At 40.9% G+C, this 12,676-nt stretch overlaps 1 protein-coding gene across 1 annotated transcript in view; it reads left to right on the forward strand.

The window, feature by feature from the left end:
• The window catches only part of LOC146307192 (phospholipid phosphatase-related protein type 5-like), a 202,645-nt gene that overhangs the window by 162,249 nt on the left and 27,720 nt on the right, over positions 1-12,676 (forward strand). Inside the window, exon 6 of the mRNA XM_084747563.1 lies at positions 4,511-4,687. Within this exon, the coding sequence (XP_084603689.1) occupies positions 4,511-4,687 (177 nt within the window). The remainder of the gene's footprint in view (positions 1-4,510; positions 4,688-12,676) is intronic.

The raw sequence follows: 12,676 nt of genomic DNA on the forward strand, positions 1-12,676 counted from the left end.
CCCATCCTGCTATTTTTTCCCATGCTGTAGTACCAGTGGCAGATCTGCCAGCACTTCTCTAAATACAGGGCAGAAAATAGAAAGATGCCCTGAGGAGAGACTTAACGTATCAGCTCTTATTTACACACAGTCACAGCTGTCTGGTGGCATTTCACCACAGAGATTTTAATAAAACATTAGGAGCACAGGGAGGAAATTTCTGAATATTTTTAAAAGTCTAAATAAAATAAAGTACATTTTTAGCGTGTTGCTGCCAGGAGAGCATTGTGAGTGTGGAAAAAAGTTTTTATCCTCATAAACATCTCATAAACATGCAGCATGAGCTGAGTGTTGTTTCCTTACATCACATGACAGTTTGTACTTTCTGCACTTGTTTACACACTGACACTTCTTCTCTGAGCAAAACCGCCCACAGTTTTACATCAGCTGTCAAACCAATAAGTAACATTCACCTTCACTATTTCAGCACAAAATTTAACACAAAGTTTAATCATAATGTGCATAAAGCTGTCTGTTAATAAAGGACAGGGGGGGGTGATGTCTCTAATGGGGACATTTGATGTACAAAATAACAACTTGAAGACAATTAGAATGAGTTATAAGAGATGCATCATATCCGTTTAACATCACTGTTAAACAGTTATTGGTAGATAACCATATCATTTTAGGTCAATGTAAAGTTTATTTGTAGGGATGCACTGATACCTATACCAGCATCAGGTATCAGTCCAATACTGTCCTCATGTACTCATGTTTGTACTCATAACACTACTCCAATACCCCACACCTGATACCACGTCATGAAAAAGAGCTGCTCAACACAAGCAAATCAATAAAACACCTAAAGATTTAACACGACGCACAGTCCAAGGTGTTGATGCATACCCTCTTTATTTGGTCATATCGTCATCTACTAATGACCGCAGCGATGGGAAACTGTCCGTAAATTCCTTCTAAGTCCATGTAAAACTGAAATAACCTCCCACTGTGCACCTGTAGACCACAGCCAGCTGCTGTCCAAAATATCCTGGCAGCCTTAAACTAGTTGAATGCCTCCACTAATGAATCCAAAGATGAAGAAAAAACACTGCTGCCACCAGTCTGTAACCCCCTTTTCTTGGTAATAAGCTGCTACAACTTCTCTTTGGGTACTCTTCTTTATTCTCCTGTCAATCTTCACCAGAACGTCCTGACAGCACAGGACACACAACTTCACTCTTTGAGGTTCACAGCAGGGTCAACAGAACTGTTGCACACATGGCACCACACTCATACCTGTCCCCCCTAAACAATGACAGGTAGGAACTAATTAGCTCTTAAACAAAAGGGACATGAAGAAGAATCGTAAATAAAACACATGTTAATATGTGATTAAAATGCTAGTTAAACTGCTGTAAATCATAATAAACTAATTATATGTAACAGTAAATTAATAATGCAAGTTCATAATAATGAATTATTCCTACTGAAATATATCATGTACACAGTAAACTGCACAGCTTAATAAGGAGCATAAAATCAGTAAAATAACTTACTACAAATAACCCAAAAATTCAATGTGTACAGTAACTATGGTTACACTTGTAGCAGGAAACAGCAACATTGATTTGTTACATTTAGAAAGTGACCATCCAGTGCTTGTACTTGTACTCAGTCTGAAAAGTGCATCCTTATTTATTTATCATTAAAGGCATACCGTGCTTGACATTTGTTTTTACATGAGAGGACTTCACATAAAGTATCATAGGCTTGTAGAATCAGCTCACTCTCTCCTTATTGACTGTCCCTGCAGTTCACCTTCTGTCTGAGGATTGTTATGATCTGAGGGAAATGAGTTTAGAGCCAAAGGTTTCATTTACAACCATGAGAAGTAAGTAAGTAAGTAAGTCTTTCTGTTATTGAGCAAACATACAGGCAACATACAGACACACAGCATATTTTTACTATGTCCCAAAGTAGACTGTCATGTCAAGGCTGCTCATGTCCTTTTCAGGGAAGCCAGGTTCCCCTTAACTCCCCGTAATTAGAACCATGATCTGCACAACTCTGCCTTCTGCCTGTATTTTCCTTTTCTCATATTTTGCTGTGTTTGGGACACTACTAGAGCCAGGATTCCCCTAAAACACTGTTTCTCAAACTTTGCACAACGTGTACCATCTCGCAAAATATTGAGCTCTCTAAGTACCAGCTTGCCGTGTTGCACACTTTGGTGTGAGCAGGTGCTGTGGACACTTCACTGGCACTCATTTAATTGTCGTCCAACACAGCTGCCCAAACTATTCTCCTGATTTGCACTTGTTTGGAGCCACAGTTGCAGGGTTTTTGAATCATTCATCAGTCTCCTTCTTCAGTCTCTGTTCCATCTTGCCATAATGTCGTTGCTCGTAACACTATGCCCTATGTGTATGATTGCGACTATCTGGCCGGCTGATGTCTGACTGATGTCATGTACTGTCCATGGTTGCCTATGAATGGTTGTAATGCTCCATATTAAAATAATTCATGACTGTGAGAAAACATTTCTCACAGTATGAAATCAAATTTTTTGTTGTGAAGGTTGAGACAAGAAAAAGATTTTTTGGTAGACACAGTGTGGACATTACAGACACAAAAAAGTGTCAGAGAGGCAGCATGTGGTGAAGGCTTTACAAGGTCAGTCCATCTCCAAAGAAGCCAAAAAGAACAAAAACACAGGCAGGAGGCTTGTGCCACTGGCAGGGGAAAGGTGTCACCTCTTTTCATGAGGAACTGACTGATTATCGGGGAATCCCTCCTGAGTGGAGGAGTGTTGGAGACGGAGGGGGACACAGAGTGTGTCAGACATATCGGATGATTCAGGTATCCTACATCATCTGTATTCCTTTGTTTGAGATGAGCCTACACCAACACATTCATGTACAAGGACTTTATTGACAGAAACTGTTTCTTTTTCTTTTATCTGCTTTGTGTTCCAGCAGGCTGGGACATAGGCTGAGTCTATGAGCGTCCTCTACCTCCACTGCACCTCAGCTGTGCCTCTTAACCCCCCAGCAGGGTCGTGTCCTCACATATATCACAAAATACAATAAATGAAACTATCTGCTCGTATCTACCCGACTGACACATTGAAATCAGCATCAGTGTAAATGTATTTTGTCCTCTTGTTCAGCTTATTATTTATGAGAACGCATATCAGAACAGCGAGTGCAATTTAATTATTACAGAACAAAATTGTTTTCCCAGAATCTTTGTTTGTATTTAATATCCTAAACCATGTTTTTTATGTATGTGTTCAGTCCAGAGAATATCAAATAGGTGTTTATACAATTTTGTAAATTAATTCTTCATATGTGTGAATTCATATTTCCATTGTTTCACACAGTAGACAATTTCACTCTCTTGTATTTCATTCAACTGCCATCAGAGTCGCAGTTCTTTTCTCCAGTTTCCAGAGTTATCGTTTGTTTAGAAATGAGGCGTCCAACTTTCGGCAGTGGTTGTAGCCCCCAGCCAATGACATGCACAGGATGTGAGGTCAGGGCTCATAGCAACCAATGGTTTCATCACTGTCTCTGCCTCTTTTCTCTGCTCTCTGTCTGTGAGAGCTGAGCTGAGAGAGATACACACCCAGCTCAGCCAAGGAGGACGCCATTAATGTTTACATCCCACACAGTTACAAACCTAAGGCTCTCATCCAGGGCTGTGGGCACTGACTTATGCAGGGGTAGAGTGAAACACATGGATGCACACACATGCACACTTTTTTGTTATGATTAAGAAATGACTGTGATCATGGTTACCAAAGAGATGCTCTTCCACCTTTGCTCCAGTCTTGATAGACGAGTCACAATTCACATGGTCACTAGAGGTCACTTGTCAGTTCAGTGAAAACAGAGGCTGCATGAAAAAAAACAACAACAAATGCTGCCATTTTCCTCGTGAGAACATCACACAGAGTCATTCTGTTCAGTTACTTGTTTAAAAAAAATTGATTATCAACTTTAAACCAGCTGTAATATAGAAATATTCATTGAAATGTAACATTTTTTATTTGGAGTTTAAAATGTTAGATGTAAAAGGTGAAGTGGGGTTACAGTACCTCATTGATGTGAGAAGCTGTTCGCTTCTAATAATGACAGAAATGTAGGTAAAATCATGGCTAAAAGACTTTGCCTTCACCTGTATTTAACTGCTGACAGTCAAATTCATCTGAGGCCAGTAAAGGTTAAACAGCTCTAATATGGAATCTACTGTGAGTCTCATTTTATTTAAGAGTCTCTCTGCAGAGTTCTGGAAGTCTGGTTCTGGGGTGGAACAGTTTTAGTTGAACAGTGCAGACTGGCTGCAGCAGGTAGATAAAGTGTTACAGTGGTGTCATATTATATGAACATGATGACTTTCGCTGTATGTTTTTGCCACAAGGAGGCTCCTTCCAATGTCTGTCAGCTGAAAAACTGACAGAACTAGAGATTTTACAAGATATTGAGAAGCTCAGCTGATCTAATCCCTGCGTCTCTCTCCTCTCTGGCAGATGTACGTGACGTGCACGGTGCAGGCGAAGGGCACTCGTCTGGCCAAGCCGGTGCTGTCTCTGGGTCTCATGTGTCTGGCATTTCTGACTGGTCTGAACCGTGTGGCTGAATACCGAAACCACTGGTCGGACGTCATCGCCGGCTTCATCATCGGCACGGCCATTGCCACTTTCCTGGTGAGACTCACACACGCAAAGGTCATAAAAACTGTGTGTGTTGCTGTGTGTTTGTGTAGGAGGATTGTGGTGTGTCATAGTAGACACAGAGACATACAGTATCTTCAGCTGTTGGAATGATGATGTGTCATGTGCACTACACAAGTAATGTTAATTCTCAGTTTGTGGACAGGGACGTATTTTACCTTCAGTCCTCCCTGTTCCTGGTAGGCTTCCAGTGGGAGAGGAGGAAATAAATTATGATAACACTTTGTCAGTGTCAATGTCAGTTTTATTTACACAGCACATTTAAAACAGCCACGGTTGACCAAAGTGCTATACAAGCTTAAAATACAAAACATATGAGAATAATAAGCATTGAATAAAAATAAGACAAACAGGTGCCTGTAATAAGCATTAATTAATAGATAATAAGTCCTTTATAAAATTTATTATTAAAAGTTTATTTTATTAATATGTTTTAGTAAGACTGTATGTGTTAATAATATCATAATAAACATGTATATGTGTATATTATAATAAGTTTATCAGCACTTATAAGAAACTTGATAAGAGTTTATAAACTGCTTGAAAATTTAACTGATAAGTAAAATAGTTTCTAATAAATGTTAACAAACACATTTATGGTGGTAAACCCTTACTTACTTTTTGTTGTTGCTTTATTGAGGTTTCTACATACTTCATTATGTATTTATTAGTAGTTAACTATGCACTTATTAACAGTTAACTATGCATTTTGGGAATACCTGATCTCCTCTATTATGCACTTAAAGTACTATTTTTTCATGACCTACATATAATAAATGACTGATTAATCTCAATAACCACTGCTAGATGAGATACCCCAGTTAACTTTTAGTAAAAGTGTGTGTGAGTGTGTGTGTGTGTGTGTGTGTGTGTGTGTATGTGTGTGTGTGTGTGTGTGTGTGTGTGTGTGTGTGTGTGTGTGTGTGTGTGTGTGTGTGTGTACATAAAGTATAGAGTTTATATATAAAGTGCTTATAATGGTCTTGTAATCTAACAATAAACATTATTATTAGTTATTATTATTAGATAGTCACCAGCAAAACATTCAAAAACACAATGAATACCATATTACAGAGACGATATACAACACAATAAGAGGAAATGACTTTAGTCAAGAAATACTTGAAATGTGTGGATCCTGCCACATGACATCTCAGCAGTGCTAGAGGTGATAATTTAATCTGACCTGTCTCTATGCCACTTTTTACAGCAGTGTTCCTGCCCACTCCATCAGTTTCCTTCATGAATTTAGGTAGAACAGCTGCTGAGTATAAAAATGTTGCTATGCCAGCAAGTGCTTTCAATATGTTGGGTACAAAGTCAGTTGATAATTAGACACACCAACCTGGACAAACTTGTATTGTTTAAACTAGTCTTCTAACCTAAGATAACTCTCTCAAAATAAGTGGGACCCAAGTGAGCGGACTCAGAATAATTGTGATTGGCTTGTTTTCTGACAACTGAAGTTTATTTTTGCTTGTCTTTGGAACACCATCATACCAAGACCAACCAGGGCGCCGGCCAATGGCTTCAAAGCTTTAAAGTCAAGAAATTTTGAGATCCGAGCCAAAAAACAAAGTTAACCTGGATGTGCCTTCAAATCCATGTCCTCTCCATATAAATGGTTATACATCCAATATACATCCAAGGTAATCAACTGCATTTCTCATCTGTGGTTCATCAGACTTCCCAAAAAGATAGACTCAGATTTGCTAAGATGGAGGGATAGCTCATTATGACTTAGCCGTCTAGCAACCAGTGAAAGCTCTGAGCTGAAGGTCTTTTCAATCACACTTTCATCCTTCCATCCAATATAAGGCGGAACTATTTGTCTAGAGAAAGAGATTACTAATAACTGAATGAATTGTTTTTCACTATGACATGAATTTTACATAGCACATTAAAGTCAAGTCACAACACAGACATAAAATCAATTACAACCTGCACCTACAGTTGTGCCCTCAGGCTGTGATTGGATAATCAATGATTTATCATTTTTGCATGGAGGACGCGTCTTCATGTCGAAAACGAAAATGTATCCTCCTAAAAACTAATGGCTGTGCTTTGTATTTAGTATTGATGAGCAGTTCTGGGCAGTAACACACTCCTCAGTAAAATGTTTGGTCTTGAAGGAACTTGTCTGGGTGGGATGTGCTAAACTGGTGCAGGGGCTGGAGGTGGGCATGTGCCTCCCCAGCTAGAATGAGCTGATGGATGGATGGATGGATGGATGTATGGATGTATGGATAGATAGATAGATAGATAGATAGATAGATAGATAGATAGATAGATAGATAGATAGATAGATAGATAGATAGATAATAGCTGTCACTGTTCCTCAAAATGCTAATTGTTCACACATTAGATAAAGGATGTAGAAAACTTAATAAAGCAACAACAAAAGCTTAGTAAAGGTTTAACAATGACATAAATAGGTAAGCTAGTTAATTAAAGTGAAATAAATGTGTTGGTTTTATATGACCATATCCATAATGCTTGATAACAATAATCATCACTCATTATGATGGTCTATAAGGCATTATAATATAATAACCTAATATAGTGTGGTTATAGCAATGTATAATTATACTTATAAACACTCAAACAGCTCACAATGTCTTAAGACAATAGCCATAACACATTATGATGCACCTGTCTATAATACATTTCAGTGCACTGAAAATGTACTTAATAATGTGTCATACTGTGCTTATAACAATGTATAATTATAGTTATCAGCATTCATAAACACTGAGAATGCTTTATTATAATAAGCATAACACATTATGAATTCTCATAAAGCTTCATTTTCTTAAGCAGTCTATAAACTGTAAACAAGTTTGTGCTTTAAATGTCTTGTACTCTCATGTTTATGTTTATTAGGTTATTATTAGCACTGAAATAGTCATATTAACACATATTAAAGGGATAATTCACTAAAAAAATCAGTCATTACTCACCCTCATGCTAATTGGAGGTTGCGTTCAGTTTTTTGGTCTGCAAAAGTTAAGCTGGAGTTTCACAGGAAAACATGGAACATGCAATGGAAGTGAAGGGTGACCAGTTTTCAAACACACACACACACACACACACACACACACACACACACACACACACACACACACACACACATACAAATAAATAAAATTCCTCCATACTGCTCATCTGGTGTATTTCAGTTCTCTCAAAGTCCCATCATGCTGTTCACTTGCATGCACACACTGTCACACTACACACACACAGTTCATACAGTGTGCATGGGCATGTGAACATGCTGAAGCTAAGGATCTACAGTGAAGATTCAGGATAAAAACATGGATTACACCAGACGCAGTAGTATGGAGGCTTTTTATGTTTTTTTTCCAGTTGTTTTTTACTTTTGAAAACTGGTCACCATTCACTTCCACTGTTTGGGAGATTCTGCAACACTGTTTTCCTGTGGAACTCTAGCAGTGTTTTGTGGACTAAAAAAAATAAACCTGACCTTTAATCAGGAAGAGGGTGAGGAGATAATAACTGAATTTTGGGTGAACTATTCCTCTAATGTTATTAAACATCTTATAAGGCCCTATTACCAATTAACTAACACTTATTACAAGCACCTTGATATTAAGTGTATAGTTGGATTGTGAAAGTAATCATTGAATGAAAACAGTTTTTCTAAGAACAGCAGAGTGGTGAATATGACATAACTCTGTTATTGAACAAATGCAAGCCAGTTATTTCTGTGGAAATGTACATCATACTGACTGCTGAAACCACATGGGAATTGTGGTTTATTACAGTGCAGGTAATCCACCCTTAATGACTGTGGCTTTTATCAGTGATTGGCCTTCATTTCTTCATGCAGCATGTTAGAAGCTGGTATTTTAGGTCAACATTGAAGAATTGACAATAATAATCCTGTTGGGCAAAAAAGAAAGAAGACCATGAAGGAAGCTCCAGTGATAGCAGAGGGTTCATATGTAACACCCAGCAAGGTCACAGAGTTTATTCGTGCTCTGCACAGCACAATGTTCTCCTAATTGCTGTCAGTGTGTTTTGGTTGTATAGCTACACTTGCTTTTTGTACAGAGCCTGTATTCCTGCATGAAAAACTATAGATCAAGACTTGTCTTGCTCTCACAGCTGTGCTGCACACTATCATGAAACACACAGTGATGATGAGTGGGCCCCAGATACAACATGTTTCCTAGCAGCAGCTGAAAGAACTCAGCGGAAGATCATCTCGCCCCCTTTTTTCCCTCCTTTTTCATCCTCGTCTTTCTTCTTGCTGTGTTGGACAGAGACAGGCCGGTACATTCATTCATTCCTGTGACTAGAGAGAGTCTGTGATAAGACCTTACTCAGCCTCTTCACACAGACCTCCATTAATATCGCCCCTGGTTTAAAACAGCTACAGTGCCATTAGTGATGGACAGAGAAAGGAAAAACACAAAGAACACACATATTTGTGGCTACCTTGTTTCCTCCCCCTTTCCTCTCCTCTCCTTAAACAAATGGCTCTCATTATCCCAGAGAACAGTGAATCAGAGAGCAGATTGGCCCACTCCTGGCTTTTCAGGGATGCTATTTTATTTGTGCAAATTATCTCCACCAGAGACGGCTGATATATTGGGAGAAATAAAGCTTTTAAAGGGCCTGCAGATGGGTTTTGGTGCATAACAACATGCTTTTAGTTCTTTGGAATTAAACTCATAAATGGGGCCATCTAATTTAGAAAAGAAAAACAGAAAACAACATTTAGGAATCTAATAGGAATGTAAAGCTAAAAACACACCTCATATATCAAGATACCAGTAGATCTTTGTTTACTTCAACAATTAACTCCACTGAAAGTGTTTTTACTTATGTTATTATTTGTACAATGTTACTTTTTTTTGTAGAATGTTTTCACAGCAGTGATACTAATTAATCAATCAAATTTTATTTGTAGAGCCCAGTATCACAAAATCACAATCAGGCTTTACAGTCTGTACAGTGTGCAAGACTCCCTGTCCTGTAGACCCTCTAAAGAGTCAGGAAAAACTCCTGAAGTTTGATGACATCATGCAATGGCATGTGGTCATGGAAGCTGTTCTTTTCTCATGTTTTATTCATATTATGTTTAGCCACATTTGCCAGCTTCCTTCCTCACTCTCTTATGTATCCTTTGTTTTCTCACAGTTTTCACAGTTATAGCACCTTGCAACTAGCTAGCAACAGCTAGCAGGAAACACAACAATACCTTGAATAAATTACATTGCTAGATGTTTTATGTGTTGCTAATACAGCCTAGGTGCCTGACATTGTAGACAAGACAATTCAAGATGTTATTTTGTCACACTAGTTATACAAGTACAATTGTGTGGAAAAACTTAGCTCTAATCAGTCCCTCCAGATTTTCGCAGGGTTTTTTTAGGGATTGTTGTGGCCAAAAATGCCTGATTTCATGGCAGCTTTTCTAAAAAAAAATGTGATCCATGCTGTAATGTGTTTAGGCATTTTCTGCAATGGAATTGCAGAACCAAGTGAAATTTGCAAAAAAGTTGCTATTTTTTGTAGAATTCATTAGAAATTAAAGGCAACAAGTGGAGCAACCACTGACAACAAAACCACACTGTTCTCAGTAACTTTACCAAAAACACTCAGGATTAAAAAAAATCCAAGAAAATCTGCTCTATTTGTAAATGAAGAAGCACAGTTCAAACTCAGTCAAAACAGCATAAAATTATAAAAATATTTATATATTTTTATATTATTGAGACAGTTTATTGAGATGTACATGTATGACATTCGTGCATGAATTTCAAGGATTCAAGGATTCAAGGTACTTTATTGTCATACCAGCTCACCTTTACAGTTTATGGTACGAAATTGGTACTCGGGTCCGGGATTGAGCCATAAATAATTAAAAACAAAGTATTTAAAGAGCGCAAGTAAGGCAAGAGAAGAATATACACAAGGCAATATACAGTAAGGCAAATATACAAGTAAGACTAATAGATACAAGGATAAAGAGGCTGAGATCAGCACTGCTAATGCTAGGTCTAAGAGAAACACGCATGAGCAAGTATTTTAAGAGCACATGTTTAGTAAAGTGAGTTAGTGCGGTAAAGTGTGTGTGGTGCAGGTATGTGGTGGGGAGGGATGGAGAGAGTTGGGGGGGGGGGGTCTATAGAGCATGGCTCGAGTTCAGCAGTCTGACAGCTTCAGGAAAGAAGCTGTTCCTGAGCCTGGTGGTTCTGCTCTGGATGCTCCTCAGCCGCCTGCCTGAGGGGAGGGGCTGGAACAGTTGGTGGGCGGGGTGGGTGGGGTCCTTCATGATGCGAAGGGCCCTCCCCCTGCATCGTGATGTATAGAGGTCCAGGGTGGTAGGAAGGCTGCTCCCCACTGTCCTCTGTGCTGCCTTCACCACCCTCTGCAGGTTCTTCCTCTCGGCAGCGGTGCAGCTGCCATGCCACACAGTGATGCAGGTGCAGAGGACGCTCTCCACCGCACAGTGGTAGAAGCTCCTCAGGACTGAGTTACCAAGTCCAGCTCTCCGCAGCTTCCTGAGGAAGTAAAGACGCTGGTGGGCCTTCCTGACCAGACAGGAGGTATTGGTTCTCCAGGTGAGGTCGTTAGATATATGCACACCCAGGTACCTGAAGCTGGAGACCACCTCCACAGCTGCTCCTCCGATGTACAGGGGAGCGGGGGGGTGCTTGTCCTTCCTGAAGTCCACCACCATCTCCTTGGTCATCTTAACGTTGATGCAGAGGTTGTTTTCTCTGCACCACTGCACCAGGTGTTCCACCTCCTCTCTGTATTTGGACTCATCGTTGTTCGTGATGTGTCCCACCACTGCTGTGTCGTCCGCGACCTTCACTATATGACAGCTGGGGTGTCTCGCCAAGCAGTCATACGTCAGCAGAGTGAACAGGAGGGGGCTCAGCACACAGCCCTGGGGCGAGCCAGTGCTGAGGGTGATGGAGGAGGAGACGGTGTTGTGGATCCTGACAGTCTGGGGTCTGTCAGTCAGGAAGTCCAGGACCCAGTTCCCCAGTGTGGGACTCAATCCCAGAGAGGAGAGCTTCTGGACCAGGGTTTGTGTGATGATGGTGTTGAATGCTGAGGAGAAGTCCAGGAAGAGAAGGCGGGCGTAGGAGTTCTTGCTCTCCAGATGGGTTAGGGCTGTGTGGACCACCGATGAGATGGCATCGTCAGTGGAGCGGTTTTTCCGGTATGCGTACTGATGGGGGTCCACAGTGACGTCGATGGCGTTCTTGATGTGGGGCATGACCAGCCTCTCGAAGCACTTCATGACGACCGGGGTGAGAGCTATGGGTCGGTAGTCGTTTAGGCCTGTCACTGTGGGGCACTTGGGGACAGGGACAATTGTGGCAGTTTTTAGGCAGGTGGGGACGGATGCCAGTGACAGTGAGGTGTTGAAGATGTCCGCCAACACCTCGGACAGCTGGTGTGCACAGTCTCTCAGTACCCGCCCTGAGATGTTGTCGGGGCCTGCAGCTTTGCGGGGATTGATTCCCTGAAGGGTCTTCCTCACGTCTGCAGTGGTCACACTGAGGGGTGTGTCACCGGGTGGTGGTATAAGTCTGGTGCTGGGGGGGGTGTCAGGATCCTCAAAGCGGGCGTAGAACCTGTTGAGTGCGTCTGGCAAGGAGGGGTCCCTGGGGCACTGTGTGTCCTTGGTGTTGTAATCCGTGATGCACTTGATGCCCTGCCACATGCGCCGGGGGTCGTTTGTGGTGAAGTGACCCTGGATTTTCTTTGCGTATGTGGCTTTGGCCCTTGCAATGCCTGCAGTCAGTTCTTTCCTCGCCTCTCTGAGCGCTGGTGCCTCACCTGCCCTGAACGCAGCGTCCCTGGCTTTCAGCAGAGCTCTGACCTCAGCATTCAGCCAGGGTTTCTGGTTCGGGTAGCAGGTTAGTGTCTTGGTGGTGGTGACATCATCAGTGCACTTAGAGATGAATCCGAGGA

This window comes from Lutjanus erythropterus, chromosome 21 (assembly GCF_056507025.1).
Source record: "Lutjanus erythropterus isolate fLutEry1 chromosome 21, fLutEry1.hap2, whole genome shotgun sequence".
Taxonomy (NCBI): Eukaryota; Metazoa; Chordata; class Actinopteri; order Lutjaniformes; family Lutjanidae; genus Lutjanus; species Lutjanus erythropterus.